Source organism: Fopius arisanus, unplaced genomic scaffold (genome assembly GCF_000806365.1).
Source record: "Fopius arisanus strain USDA-PBARC FA_bdor unplaced genomic scaffold, ASM80636v1 scaffold00027, whole genome shotgun sequence".
In the NCBI taxonomy this organism is placed as follows: Eukaryota; Metazoa; Arthropoda; class Insecta; order Hymenoptera; family Braconidae; genus Fopius; species Fopius arisanus.
This window is the reverse complement of record NW_011887766.1, coordinates 873,376-889,966: the sequence shown is the minus strand read 5'-3', so window position 1 is coordinate 889,966 and position 16,591 is coordinate 873,376. Positions and strand designations below refer to the sequence as shown.

Genomic DNA, 16,591 nt, shown 5'->3' with positions numbered 1-16,591 from the left:
TCTAAGCAAAATCTAGAAAATTCATTAACATGTGGAGTCCTTTGTTTTTTCTCAAATGGAGTTTTCTTTTTTAACCACTCATTAAAACTTAGAAATACCAATAGAAAACATGCAAGGCTATTAGGAACTTTTAAACACAATCGCCACAAAAGTGCCTTTCGTCCGAGTGACGAACAATACTTTTTGTCAGGGGCTCAGGGACCAAAACACCTTTTGAGGTTTTCATTCTACCACCCAATCACAATTTCACTTATCACAACTACACATTCCATCACTTCATGTATGCACGCCATACCAGACTGCTCTTTATAGAGAAGATTGTCTTGATTCAATAGAATAGTTTCCTGCCAATTCATTTATTTATTCATTAAGACTACTACTACTACTACTACTACTATTCTTGATGACGAGAATTCACAATAATTATAAGTTACGAGTATAAGAAAATCTTATCTGTGAAAAGCTATTGTTTTTCTACATTTCTCTGAAGCATGCGCGAGTCACAACTCACTGATAACATTTATTTGCACTTGAACAATTTTTTTTACCTCGTGAAACACCCGACGATGCGTATGAATTTCCGGGAACGATGAATTTTCATGAGGCGGTATACTCTGAATTAGCCACTGTACGTAGACCCTGTAAAACCCCTGGGTACCACCCACAGGCACTTTCTTTTTCCTCACACGCTATTCGCTCCATATACGTCGCCACGTAACAGCTACAACCGGGTATTCGCATTCATAATGAATGCGTGGAATGGCTGTAACTATCTCAAGCCCATTAGTCTCACGTACAACTAGTCAAGGTGTTGAAAAGTTAATCGTTCCACCTGCAGCGAAACTACAAGTGGATAGGGAGAATGGCGAAGGTGGCACTAGTGAAATGTCCTGGCTTCGCGGAAAAATGGAAAAGCGTGTCTTATCTTAATTGATGACAAAGATTGAGGGAAATTACATCGATAGTGAAATTAGAAGTATAAATAAAATTCCAGAAATTTCCATGGGCCTAAATGTGATAAGGCTATCAAATACAAGTACCAAGAATTTCAGTCGATATTTTTTTGCAGTTTATAATTGCTATGAAGAGAGGTTGATTCGGGAACAACGTAATCTCCGGAACAATTCGAGATTAGGGTCTTGAGTGATTAGAAGTGAACTGCTGTCACCATTCAAGACGAGTCAATTTCACTCAATTTATTGGCAGTCATCACTGCCACGTTCGTTACTCTAGAATTTAGCACAGCCCAATTTATACAATACGTGTGGAGGAGACAGATTCCGCATTGCGGCTTGATGTATTGTATTTTCACTTGCGTTAATACTACAACCTATGACAAGGCGTAATAATAATGTCATCCAGCGGGATCCAATTCACCTCGTTTTGGTCTGGCATTAAAAAATTCTCATTTCTGGTTCCCAATGGGACATACCTATTGTCACTTCAAGGTAGAGTGTAGGATAATACACTAATTGAAGAATTCGCTTAATGCTAAATTGTCAATTGAGTTGAACAGTACACATGCAATTTTTAAACGGAACCTGGAATCATATCGTTTTATTCACAAAGTGGAAAACAGGAGATTGTTTTTGCTATAATCCCATGGATTACATAAAAAGTCATGGTCTGTTTTTCCCGGGCTTTTTGTAGATCACGAAAATAATCATCACATGTCGTCAATACAGCCCATGCTTTCCCATTTCCAGGATGAAGTTGCATGAAAATTCCATGAAGCAGAAACCATATCAACGGGAAAACGCAATAGCTATGTATGTCCGAGGCAAACACTAAATTCGGAGAGTGAAAAACATGGAAGCACATATAAACACAAATATTACAGAGTGCTCGCATCATTGCTCGTATGAGGCAGCAATTACAAATTGCAGGAACCACTTTGTTGGTGGAATATCATGATGCATCCACGTTTTTATGCCTGGTGAATGTAACTTCTCGTCGAGTCCATTGGGTCTCGATGTGGGGATTATTTTTTTTTAAAGGGAGTGTATATCGATAGGAGAGCTTTTAAAATACTCTGATATTCAGTTGGAAAAATTTAAAGTAAGGGAGACACGATGAGAGGACGATACCACAAAATGAATGAGTCAAAATACAAATGGATGCTATTCATGTTTTCCACGATTTTTATCACATGATCTGAAAGACTGTCAATAATTATTTCAATCAAGATAAGATTCTTCTAGGAATAATCAGAATGAGTAATAATTGAGGAAGAGCAAAATAGTGTCAGCAATAACCATCACGCTGACCGATTTTTAATATGTCCGGAATCTTCAAGGGATTCATTCATGTTATCCTCCTACTTGTTCACCCCATTCCACGGGAAGTAAATCTCGTCGTTGTCTCCACCGAATATACACAGCTCCACGAATATTTCCACGACACAGCTTTGCACCGGTCTTGCCTCTGTTATTCCTAATCCAAGCAAGATGTTGCCCCACGACCGAACGAACGTATATCTTGGGAGAGTTACGACGATGGCGGATGACATTCACCAGAGTTGAAATGATGGGACAGGAGAAAGAAGAGGTGAAACGTTTTGGTAGAAGTAATCGTTGAAATTCCAGAGATTGGAAACAGTTTCATGTTTGATACTCTCGTTGCGAGCACAATTTATTGTGAAGAAATAAAAGTACCAATTCAAAATTGAAGTTTTTTTAAACAATTAATTCAGTCTAGTACGCTGTATTTCGATTGTAAATTGTATATCTTCTGAAAATTGCCACACCATAGTTCGTGAAATTTAATTTTTTTTGTATTAATGTAGCGTATTGAATGGAGAATTTCGGAAATCTGCCAAAGCTGGTTTGAGTGGTATCAAACAACTGAATAACTGATTTTCCAAGAATACTCTGAAACAAAGGAAACATCACCTCTTCACTCACCTCTCATCTTTCAACATTCATGAATGTGATCCCCAGGGTTCGATAAAAAAAAGCTCATCATATGAGCGGTAAACCTGCCACCGAGGAATAGTCGTGGCACGTCTCGAATACGGAAATATCAAGGAAATTTATCTTGCCGAACCTTCCACGCGATACCCCAAACCCACGATCTCGATCTTCGTTTCACAAGCATATGTGTTCAACTGTAGTGGATAAACCTACTTTTTCGTGCAGAAACTATTTCCGAGAATCCCCAACTGTTTCTACTTCCCTTAACCCTTCAGGTGCGGCTGGGTCCAGACAATGATTTATTAGCTGACGATCACTTTTTAATTCACCGACCCGAAAGTTTTGGTGAAAAAAATCATTTCGTTCATAATTTCTCTGGGCCAAAATTCAATTTTGGGAGAAAATCCCGTTTCTCCCTGCAAAATTCGTAGACACGTACGATACTAAAAAAGTAGTACTTCTCTTAGCCAACCAGAAATGGGCGCAAATGATTTTTGTTGTCACTGCGTCCACTTCATACCGGCCATCGTCGCCAATTGATTCCGTCAAGTCAGACTTATCGATAACGTGATTTCTCTGAACTCTCAAAAACTGCGATATCGCGTAAAGCTCCAGTAAACGAATCCCTTAGGATCCCGAGACAGATATGGATTCCAAATCGTTTCCTATCAAAATTTCAGTGGCGAAATTCTAATGCTGACGTTGTTGCGCATACTTTTCATTTATCGCTGGGAACGTTGTGGCGTTGGTAGTCCGTAGTGGATCCAGCAAAATCGTTTTGGAATGCGAAACACGTGATGTGTACAGCCCACAGGAGTTTGAAGAAGGTGGGAAGAGTGATGGAGACGAGTGGTGGAAAGAATTCGGTATGCGCAGGTTGTTTCGGTGTAATGGCATGTGGACGAAAGCTGGTGACTGAACCTGTTCATATAGACGTGAATAGTAGACACGAATAAACACATTTCTTCACACTTTGTCTATGTCACCTTTTTTTTTTTGTGTGGAAGAGAATGTCGGCTTTATACATCGCTGAAACAGGAATTTACCATGATCGATGAAAGCTCATACCAGGGAATAATTAATTTATTGATTGCTCGAACACACGATATTCTATGACAGGAACTTTTCACTATTCGATGGCGATCACATTCCATCGAAAAAATTCCGGCACTGGTTATTTTAATTTGTAGAGAATTTTGCAGAGAATTAAAAGTGGTTTGCTCAACAATAAAAGATATTAATTCTATTCACATTTGTTGTTACTGCGACCGACGAGTGACTCTTTGAGAAATTATTGAAGAAAATGTCACGGGAATTTAATCTTAAAATGATTTAACTAAGTGTCTTCATCCAGCTGTTCTGTTTAGCGACAAGATCCTTCAGAGCCAAACGTTGAAGAAAACCATTGCAAGAGACTACTCGAATTCTCATGAAAGTAGCAGCCAGTAGAAACAAATGAAACTTGAGGAGCACGTATTCTTGGTTTTCAAGTGGCACCCTCCAACATTTTCAAGAAGTCGAAATCTTTCCAATGTTGAAGCTCCTCCAAACCTCTTCAAAAAAACTTTAACACGTGAAACGTACGAACAATAGATGACTTTATGATTGGTTTAAAGTTTATAATCGTTTGCCAAAAAGCGTGAGTAGAAGAGAAAATCAAGGGATTGAATAAAAGATGGATTTCCAACTCAATCTCGTACTACAGTCTCCTACTGCAGTCATCTTCGATGGTATAGGTCTATTATACAAAATACATTTTATCCTTCTACCAGAGAATTGTGGGTATTAGGTGGAGCAATGTAATCTCTCAACTCTGTCATCTGGATTCGCTTATAAAGGCAGATCCGAGACCTAGCAAAGGCAACAATTCCAATAACATCGCTGCATCAACACCGTGGACTGATCGATTCGATAATCTGCTTTGACAGGTGCAATGTACAAATTTAATTTTACCAAAGTAAACCACTCGACTTGACCGAATATTTCAAATTTTCCTCTCGATTTTTCGTACCTAATTCGGGAGATTCCTATTCCCTTTCCACTGGAATTCCAGGATAATCTGTCATTAACAATCAAAAATGCTGTGGAAACATCAAATGGAACTGCAGCTTTTTTATTCCTAAAAACCGATCGATAATGACAAATTTATTCAAGGGCTTTTCGTTTAACAACCAGTTCATGATTTTCACAATTAATAAAAACATATTTTATTGTGGATCTTCTTTGTCAACAACGATTTTGTTCTCTTGGTACATGAGTATCATTGTGCCTCGAGCTTCCTGGAATTTCCAATCTAAAATCGGGGATTCCACGTCGGAGCAGCCACACTATTCATTGCAGTGTGCACATGAGGTTGTTTGAGATCCGTAGTTTGATCGGTTTTCACGTTCCCTTCCAACAAATTACGATTGTTTCCCACCGTTTCATAGATCCAACAAAGGTTTTGAGACATACCCACTCGTTCCAGAAGTTATCTTGATCCAGTGATTTCCCTTCGTTGATTTTTCATTCCATTTCTACAATTTCTTCGGGCGGTATTATAGGACGGAGAGAATCCGAGAGAATCAACACGAGACAAAAATATTTCCCGCAAATATTAATAAAAAAAAACTCTAATATTGAATGACCCATGAAAATTGAATGACAGCATCCTGTCCGTGACTATTGTAGTACCCATGAAATCTGATATTTCTCATACTAATTTTTTATTGAAAATATATCTCTCCGCGTAAGCGTAATGTCAAAAAACTAATCATTCGTGCAACATGACACCGGCATTTCAATGGTGCCCCAGTACCAGTACCACTCAAAGAACCCTCAACCCTTCCTGAAGCGGAAGCACTTTGGGGCTTGAACCCCCACAGACATTTCAGTACTCCAATCGACACGATAGAATCCGCGATAATGGTAGCGAGTAACGTCCTTCCGATTCAAGGATATTCTCTCAGTGGCCGCACCCTTCAACCCCTTTACCATCCGCCTGGTGACAGAATTCCCCCTTTAACGTTACAATCCACTCTCCGGTAACCTTCCATAATCAAATCTCGCCACCCTTCTCCACCCCTTATCACACGAAAGGAATGTTAATGCGACAATGCTTCTGAGTCACCTTCTCTATTCCATGCACCATGGGAAGTGATGCACAGAGCATTACACAATGCCAGGGAGATCTCTCCACAGCCCTTTCTAACCCCTTCTAACCCCTCCACGACCTTTTCGTTAACTCTCTCGGACATTTTCACGTCACAACCTTAATCAATGCCACCACCACTTTTATTTCGTTCAGCATTGGTCTTTGCATATTTCTTGCGTCTACTTTCTGCTCTTTTTCCAGTTTCTCGGGGGATAGGGGCACGTTAGTAAATGCGTTTCCAATTCCGCCCCATCGATCACCAAAGAATTCTCAGAGTTGGAGTATTTAGGGGCTGCCCACGGCGTTCAAAGTTGAAGATTTTTTCGATATCGCGAAGTGTCATTGTGAGAAGTATTAAGTACAGGGTAAAGAGCCCCGCCGGACACAAAACTGGATATTATGCGCGGTGGGTATTCGGGAGCCGATGATTTCTGCTGAGACCAATCCTGTCTCTTTGCCCTCCGGCCAACTGCTACGTGATGTGGAAAACTTTTTTCCCCATTGGTTTCCCACTGGGCAAACTCTTTTGCCCGGGACTGATATATTGATGAAGAGTGTTTTTTAGTTGATGACAACTTAATTGCCGTCTCGTACTTTTAGGTTTTTCCTCTGATCAGATGCATACGCTTGCAGAGGATCTGGCATTGGAATTGAAATATCATTTCGATGTGTTTTATTCAATCTGGTTGGTGTGTTGGACTGAGATCTCAAGTGGAGTCAATCTCAACGAGCTCGGGCTTCCACAAAGCATTCGGTGCAGAAATTGATGCAACACCGAGGATTCTTCAGTCTCGTCCAAGAATTTCCCGTGATATTGCTGCTTGTCGGTGGAGAGCATGTTTTGAGAATTTTTGATACTTGTGGGGAGAGCCATATCTTTCCGCCAGACTGTGAATAATTAGAGTGTTGTGGAGTGCGCGGAGCAGTAGAGAGGAACTTCCTTCGGTTTTCCGATGATATTGATGAGAATCTGGCATAAAGAGTACGAATATTTTTCGAAATGATAGTTCTCTTGTCGACAGGCGGTTACAGGTTTTCCACTGAAATTGCTCCAGCACTTTTGGACATTTTTAATGGTGAAAATATTTTTTCTGTAAACATTAAGAATTTGAAGCAATTGAATAGAAGCACAAGCACAACGGTTGCCAAGCTGAACTAAAAAAAATCACCTGAAACAAAACGCGACTGCAAAGTCTCAACGAATTGAACCAGACAAGCTTTTGGAAACACCTGCTGTTCCCTGCACAAAGTCTCGGTGACATTGGATGGGGCAGCAGTATATAGGTGAGCAATCCGTCAAGCACCACGTACTCTCTGTTTTCCGTTCTCTCCCAGCTGGAAATATCCAACGCTCTAGGTGATACAATCGTGTTACTTCTCCATAAATTATTCCCTTTATTAATGAATGAAAAACGCCTGTGAAAAGAGACATGGGAGAAAAGACTCGTTGACATTTTTTCTCCTTTTCTCAAATATTTAACGTACCTAGACTTCCAGAAGCTACGTGAACCTATCACTATCCGAGATTTTCCAATGATGTGATTATGCAATTAAGCACTATTGATAATTCTTGTGGTACAGAAAGACAATGAGATTTTTTGACCTAAATTAAATTCCTAGTGTAACGAGAACCTGTATCGATTGATGCATCCTTTTGGAATTCTCTGCAGCATCTTACCCAACGAAATACAGTTCACTCAGACTGGAGTATTGGCGTAATTTTGTGTCTTCCAACGGATGCTGGTGTAGTCAAGATGTGGGCTCCTCTCAGTTCCTCGTTTTTCCTCGTGACATCCTTCTTCGTCTCATCGTATACAACACGTTCTGGCGCCAAGTTTTGCATTTCAAGAAGGTGTTGGGGAGTTGTACTTTGCACTCAACATCGTGGCATGTACCAGCCCTACATCAACGCTTCTTTCCGCACAATTCCACCTCGAAGCTCTGATCTACACTGGCACATAATTTCCCGTTCGTCAAAGTCTTTGTCATGTGTACGCACGGACTTTTCAAGTTTTCGCTCTGGTATTATTGGAGAAATCAACATCTGCGGAGTTATTGTAATGGATTAAAGTAAATTTCAAAGGTCTCGATTACCCGGAGATACACATGAATTATTATTTCAAGGGGAATTCATATTTTTTATGAGAGTATTTATCTAAAAATCAGAATTTTTCTCTGGCAGGCATTTATCGGAGGCTTCATCCAGAATAATTTACTCGCATGTCGACATGCCACCGGTGCATCAAAGGAGGATCTCTTCTCATTAGTTGACACAGGGAGGATGCGAAAGGGGACCCTTCAACTTGACGGCAGACTCGAAGAAGCAGATATAAAATATCCTTACTCGAGGTTTAAGTTAAATTGAACTGCCTCACTCTGAAGCGACTGTCGTTGGGGATTCGTGAGATAGCCCATCGAAATGAGAATAGTTTGATATCGGCATTAGAGAGTTTTATGAGTCGATTGAGTATAAAAATATAATACAATAGAGGCGTGATAAAGTTTAAATCACAATTTTACGTGAATTACAAATCGTGTTGTACCTTATTGTCCTTATTCACTTGTCACCCCTATTTCCATATGTTATGTTACTTTCAACAATGATGGCATCCAAAAATTTATCAATTAAAGTTTTCCCTTAGTGAAATCGTCATTGCCGAAAATATGAGTAATCATTGGAGTATTCAATATCACTTGATCACTTGAGTACTCAATGGAAAATGAATCAGGCTAGCCCGATTTTAAATATACTATTCTTGAAATTTCCTCGTGTAATGAATATTCATCGACTTGAAATAATGGCTAGGAATGAATAATTTTTATTTACTCCAAGTTTACGAGTTAAATGAAATTTTTTATTTGCTTTCAGTTTCTCCGATGCTGTGGATACCTCACCAGCTGGTGGGTGCACCCTTAGGTTTCGCGGTGACCCTCGAATGCTATTCCGAGGCCCACCCCACGTCGCTCAACTATTGGACACGTGATGGCGGACCCATGATCCACGAGAGCAAAAAATATAAAATGACGTCTGTCGCTGAAAAGCCGGCCTACAAAACTCACATGACACTGACAATTTACGACCTCGCGGTGAGCTCCTATCCTCTATTATCACTTAAATTTCCTTTCTATCGGAGTGCGCGGAAAGAAAAAAAAACGTCATTGCGTAATTAGAAGGATTATTTTTCAAGAATATGTTTTCGGTATGGTACTCCTTCGCGTAATAACACACATGAGTAGAATCTGTCCAAAAAAAAATACAGGGATTCACAGCCGGAGGTCGAGCACGAATTTGTTTTTATCTGATAAATCCACGGGATAGGCTCTTGATCGATGAATAGGAGAGAAGAGTGGGTCATCAATTGAGGGGTAGGGAATAAATTACAATGGCCACCGTGAAAAAGCTGTCAACTTCCCTTTGGTTCTCGTTCAGTCACTCTCCGCCAAATTGGAGAAAAAATCGAAACAAATGTCGGCCCCTCGACAAAAATTCACCATCGATATTTTGTTCCAATCGAGTCATGTATTTGATTGATTTCAATGGAATGAGTAAACATTTCAAACTATTCAATTATTCTGCTTTCAGCCATTGGATTATGGAAGCTACAAATGCGTCGCCAAAAATCCTCGCGGTGACACCGACGGTACAATTCGCCTATACAGTGAGTACACACCTTTATATTTGGGTACACTTGTGAACTGGGTTTGAGTGAGAATGGTTTGGTGGCTGTTTGTCATGCTAATGACAAATAGGGGAATTATGCTTGCGCAAACTTGATTCAACGCTCGAACAGATACATGTGGATGGCCTGAACTTCTCACTCGGAATTCAGTTTCAAATAGCTGGCATTGAGGTCCTGTATTTAGGCCCATTACATATTCATGTCAACGACTTCTCTCTTCTGGTTTTCAGATAGAGAACACATAAATTGAACTTTCGATTGAGATAAACTATCATATCCTATCATAATAACCTCATTCATTATTCTAGTTACAAACTATTCGATAATCATGATCACAAGAGCATCCAGTCCGCAATAATATGAATATTATTTTTATTCGAATCCACTTTGCTGTGACACTGAGAACTCACAAACCCGGGGGCAAAGAATAATCGTGGATTCCTGCTTTAATCTCGCTTCCATTTCCGCACCTCATGAATCTGAGACCCAAAATAATTTCCTAGTTCTGTACGATTACTCAGACTCGATGCCTACGAAATTCGCGCAATGACGGATTCACGACTGGAGTTTTTTTGATACTACAAGGAGTCAAAGAAAAACGGAGACTCTAGATGGATCGATTAATACTTGTGCCAGAAATGAAAAAAATCCAGTGTCATGCAATGCACGTGGCCCTGAGGGTTTTTCTGAGTGGTTAGGTGCATTAATGCGTAGGTGTGCGGGTCCTCCATTAGCCTGCATAGGTTTCTCGCAATACTGACATTCAAATGAGAGTGGAAACATTTAGCATAAAAGCGGCAGTGTCGATGAAAGACCAGAGGCGAAAGAAATTAAATCGGTAGTGAATTCTCCGTTCGTCGCCAGTTCTACACGGACAAAAAATTCAATGAATTTTTGCTGCAGAAGTTCGGAAAAGATACAGGAAAACTATATCACTGCGGAAGAAAAATTACTGTGCTCGTGTCATAAAATTTCTTTATTGGCTGAGTAAAAATTTAGCAGGTCCATATTAATTTTTCCATCGTCACAAGAAGAAAGTCCTTATCGACCGAATCAAAATCGTGCCTTTCAGCTCGAATTTTTGAATTGGCTGTAGAGAATAACTATTTGCCTATGAAACAAAATCATTGAGTAATTGATTGCACCAATGGAGAGGAAGGAAGGACAATAGACACCAAAAGACATATATTATTTTTTGAAAAAGTAAAATTTATTCAATTTTTTTTACAACCACTTTTTAATTATAAATTTTGCCACATTGCCGACATTTTAATGGGAGAAAACAACAGATGTAGATGAGTATTGAAAAACGTACAGAGAGAATGCAAATATACTATATATATAAAAGAAACTGAAAATCAAGGAAAAATGCAATGGATCATGCAATTGGATCTGTACCTTGTTATTTACCGATTAAAAACTAATTAAATTCAATAGTTACCCAATTTTAATTGATTCTTCTCATAAACGAACACTTTTCTATTTCACAAAATAGTAAAAAAAAAACTCGTATAAGAAGTAAAAGTCTAAGAGGTCTCGCGATATATTTTGAACACTTTATCCCAAATAAAATATCCTCTTCAATAAATTTATACTGGTAAAACATAAAATTGGTTAACATTTTAAATGCAAACAGAATAACATTGAACTCAAATAATCCCCTCTCTTTTCTACCTTCGGTAACCTCCGGTAGTAATCGGTGGGCGTCGGCAATTGTTTTATCCCAAATCAGACGATGTGATTATTCATAGCACAGTAAAAATCTCGCAGCAGCAAACAGGCATGTGGCAATTTGCACAGCACTGGCTCATATTATGTCAATCATTTTTTCCTTGAATTCGCAGTAATTCCTCTTTGCCTCAGAACTTTTACTGTGTTGCAAAGGAAAATTCACAGTTGAAAATGTCAAAAAATGTTCAATTTCCTGTAGATAAGAATGATGTACTTAGAAATTGTTCTTAGCCTCAGCGATAAATTTCCCGATGAAAACATTTTGCACTTCGATTCCCATGCCGAGCACAGTAATTTTTCTAGGATTTTGTTCTCAGTGTAGTATGAGTCGAAGTGATATTTCTAAATATCAATAGCACATTTTGATGATTTTCCCAATTCAAGAAAAATTCAGTGGTAAATTAAACAGGGTACATCCGTTTTACCGTTTCGAACGTAATTTTTATGCTATTTTCATGGTAATTCACGGGAAAATTCTCTCTGGGTATCTTCGTTGAACCACTACCCACCCTCTCTATAGGAGAGTTTCGCAATCCTCGCAGCATCTCAATGCTGACCGACCTCCAGATTAGCCCCGGGAAATTGCCAAACTTCTACGGCCTCACTCAACCCTCGTACGATCAGTATTAGAGAAAAGTTGAGATCAGAAAGTCGTTCCTCAAGACACCAGACCAAGTGAGCTGTTCACGTATTTTGTTATGGGAATGTGAGGGAGAGGAAGTCAATTGTCTCCTCTCATCGGTGCAATGAAGTATGAACGACAAAAACTAATTGAATTCACACTTGTTACTTACTCAAGTTTGAATTTACACTTGTTACTTACTCAAGAAATATTTTTCAGTCTGAAAGAGAAAATTTTCCCAAAACCTCTTTCACAGAATGAAATAACCGCCGCAAAAGAGTTATTCTCCGAAATCTGACTACGATAGATTTTTGTTCATTGTTTGGGGCTTGAATATGTTTGCTCATAGTCAACTAGTCCATTTATATTTAAAGACATCGTTATCGGTGAAGTTATTGATTAGACATTAGAATTTTCATCAATCGGTAATTTGAATCGATAAAATAGAGATGAACATTTTCACTCCAATTAATATCTGATTAAATTTATTCATGCCTGAGGAAACCATTATCCTATGAAAACATACCATTCATCCGTCCGATTCATTGATTTTATTATTAACACCTGAACGCCGTGTAACAACGAACGAGAGGAGCTCATGTATGTATGAGAAAAATGTAATTCGAATCCGACAATTTTTACCCTTCATTCTACGCGCTGCAGTAAACTATCATTCACCTGCACTGTCGTCTTTTCTCACGATATTTCAAAGGGAGAGTCATGGAGACGACGTGCTAACACGATCCTCTAGTGTCTGACTGGAGGATAAATAGAAGGTAAAAAGAGAATGACGCATGAAGAATCAAAATTGATGAAAGCTCCATAGATGAGAGTGCAACAGAAAGTCTTGAAAGACTTTGGAAAAAAAACCGCTGAAATTAATTGAAATGAATTAATACTCTATTAATGCTGTTATATCCAGTAAATTTCGAAATTTCCCATGGCCTCAATCAAACATGCGTGATTCCACAATTGCCCTCAGCTATGCTAAAATCACTCAAAAGTGGGACAAATGTCAGCAAAAATTCCATCAGTTGACAAAACATCATATATTGAATTTTCGCCACAATCTCCAAATCACTAACCCCTACTTTAATTAGCCAACGCGCAAATTCAAAACAGTGGATCCTTATAATCAATATTTAAAATTCAATCACGGAGAAATCGTAGAACCGTACAGTTCTTTTTCTCTGGAGACCAATTCAAAGTCACGCCATGATTAAAATCGAATAATAGCCAGAGATTCGATAGAAATAGCTTTTTGAATTATAGCGGGTAGCTAAATCATCTCCCTCATAACATTGATATTTTTCGGTAAATTAATCGTCGCCTGAGATCCACTAGATTTCTGACTTTTTGTCAATTTAGCTCCATCTTCACCTTAATGACACTAAAAATCAATCAGGGCTTCCACGGCTCCAAACGCTCCCTTAGTACGTTTTATCGTGTGATTTCTTCTCTTTCCAAATTCAAATCGCAGATTTTGGAAATTCCGTCGGTTATAAATTGTAAAACCGGTCGTGTGAATTTAACCACAGTATGGCCGAAAACCATCGAAGCCCACTGTTCTACAATCAAAATCTTGAGCTCCACAGGAAGAAAGAGATCACATCTAGAGAAAAATTGTAAACTAGACTGACTCAGAAACGAAAACTGTAAGTAATTCTAAGACATAAAATTGTATCATCACGTTCACAGAGTTGAATCATTTAAATTATACAGAATCGGATAAAACACCAAACTATTAAGAAAATTGCGTTTAAAAGGGGACAATTATTGTCAAGTGTATTAACCAACAATCATCAAAAAAAAAAAAAAAAACGTACGAAGTATTAAAAAAAATCTGGTTTCAGACTTCAAAATGACCCTTCCCCTCAGATATTTTAATAAACACTTCATAGAAAGGCACATAATAACTACTCAAACTTGCAAGAACAAACTTCGACAAACTTATCGGGAATGAGTCCATGAGCATCACTCCAACTCAAAAATTATTTTTATTTCAGTTAATTCGGAGGCGTAATCAATTAATATAACGTGGCGTCTCGACCACTAGTCCCGGACATAACAATGTATTAAGTTTATATGACAATTCAGTCTCAAGTAATAGATTGAATAAGTTGATCAGTAAAAATGTGTTCATGTCCGAACCCGTGGGTAATCCCAACATCAATATTAACGAAACAGATGTTCAACTCCAGCATTATGTAGTTTTAATAGCATCAACATTTCCGTACCAGTGTTGTACAGAAAGCATTGAATAGATGAATGCACATGAGCATTGCAATTCAACAACGGGTAGTCATATTCACATTTTGCTTGGGATTTACCAAATTTCAAACTACAACAAGTTGTTTCTTCGGCAACAATGTTAGCTGAAAACATTGGTTGATGACAATGGTTCGAATACTGTCAGCTCTGAATGACTACGGGAATACTTGTTAAATCTCGAATCGCCTGCACTAGAAAAGATTTGTAATCAAATCTCTACTACCATTTAGTAACCTCAAAATCTTTGGAAAATGTTATTATTCGAAATGACCTTTCATTGCTCGTAATCCCGTGAACAGAACAATCCTCGGTATCAGAAAAAAATTCTTAAAAACTGTTTCTCAGCATAATATCAGAGGATGAGAAACTTGAGACGAATATGCCGTGATAGAGATAAATAGCTGATATTAATCTAAATCTACTGAATGCTTAATTGTTTGTTGAATGTTTGTTCGATAAGCGTCATGTTTTTCTCTTGAAAACATTTGCATTCCTTCTTTTTCCTCTTGCCTCAGAATATCATCAAGTAATTGTGTACTTTCAGTAGACTATCAACTGTCGCTGAATTCTCAAGAGCAATTAGCGTGTACATGAGGATGACATTTTGAGGTTTTAGAAGAGAAAAAAGTTCTTACGAGTTAATGAATAAGTTTGTTGGTTACGAGCCAGCCACTGTCTGACGTAATGGAAGGATATTAAAAGAGAGGGAGTGAGAGGCTTTTAAAGATTTTAGGAGAATGAAGGGAGCATTGTTTTTTTTCTTAGGAGGAGTACACTGGTCATTATCCAACCATGACATTCTTGGGTAAACCAATTGCAAGCGGATGTTTTAACGAATTGCAACGCGAAACCTTTCTCGACGTCAGTCTCATTCTCCTTGACTTTTCAAGTTCCACTTTTCACTCTTATTTTTTCCCCCGTCATGTACATCGAGATTCCCATGAAATCTCCCGGCAGGAAATGAGCGAAAGAGACTGCGAAAAGTTAAACGGCTTCCCTCCGATTTTCACATCACTTGCACCCCTTGGGAATGTGCGCTCCAAAGTTTCTTATTTTTATTCTCCACCTCTCACTTCCTATAATCATCTCTTTCGGTGAGAATAGCCAGACTGGAAGAATCAGGACATGCACTTTGTCACACTCATTATGTCTGTCGAGTTATGAAAACTCGCTTGATCGATTCATATTTAAAGCATCGCTGGAAGACACATATTCAGGAGATCAACGGAAAATTGCCAAGAGAAATTATTTCGAAAAGATATATTTTTTATAATTTCGGTTTGTTCCCGAATGGCTCTGGAAATTTTTCAGTTTTAGAGTTAATTTCGGGAAATATTTGCAGGCAATGAAATACGGTAAATAACAAATTTATTTGACTGGAATGGCACGTTGGGATAATTTTTATAGGATTTTTTATGGAAATATTTTCAACGCTCTCACTGGTGACACCCGTTGTTGTTTTACTACTCTAAAAATAAACGACTGTTATAAATTCTCAGAATGATTTTTCAATGAAAAGAGGAGAGCTCGATTTCGGAAACTTGGGTACGGTGTAGCGCAGAGACTGTTCAAGTTAAAGCCATACAAATGGATTCATTGGAGAGCCCGAGTGAATATCTGGGGCTCTTTTTTTCAAAATTTAAGATCTTTGAAAATTGGATTTTTGGCAAGCCGAAATCGATTTTGAAAACTTGGGCAAGGTGTAGCGCACAGACTGTGGAAGGTAGACCCGCGCAAATGGATTCATTGGAGAGCCAGAGTGAATTTTGAGTGAGTTGAAATTTTTGAAAATTGGATTTTTGAGGGAGCAGCAGACGGGAGACAGATAGATTTGACGCTTTTTTTCCTCTCGCCTTTGCACTTGATCTACAAATCTCTTTTTATGCCTCTCAATAAAACTTGCCTGGCGTACCTCTGACTTCTACCACTTAATTCTGACGGCGACTTCCCGCTATTTCCCGTGGCAATCAACTAGTTAGTTCGCCTCTTCGGCAAAAAGGCGAGATTAAAATGAGGGATGTGTTTTTTCGTTCTATTCCCCTCTTAGATCACACATGTACTAGAATTGAATTGTGGAGCAAAATGAACGAATAATTGCGCGATTGTATGGAAGGAAATGCAAACTCTTGCAATATCAATGTAAATTTGTCAATACAGAAAAAGTTAGGAGGGAAATATGTAGATTACCAAAACTATTTTCTCGAATCAAGAGTTCGATTGTGAATTAAGAATGTTTTTTGTT

At 38.5% G+C, this 16,591-nt stretch overlaps 1 protein-coding gene across 2 annotated transcripts in view; it reads left to right on the top strand.

Annotated features, from left to right (window-relative positions):
* Positions 1-16,591, top strand: part of LOC105265099 (lachesin) — a 113,920-nt gene that overhangs the window by 76,459 nt on the left and 20,870 nt on the right. For both annotated transcript variants that reach the window (XM_011302403.1, XM_011302402.1), the window contains exons 6-7: positions 8,915-9,132; positions 9,629-9,704. In XM_011302403.1, the coding sequence (XP_011300705.1) occupies positions 8,915-9,132; positions 9,629-9,704 (294 nt within the window). The remainder of the gene's footprint in view (positions 1-8,914; positions 9,133-9,628; positions 9,705-16,591) is intronic.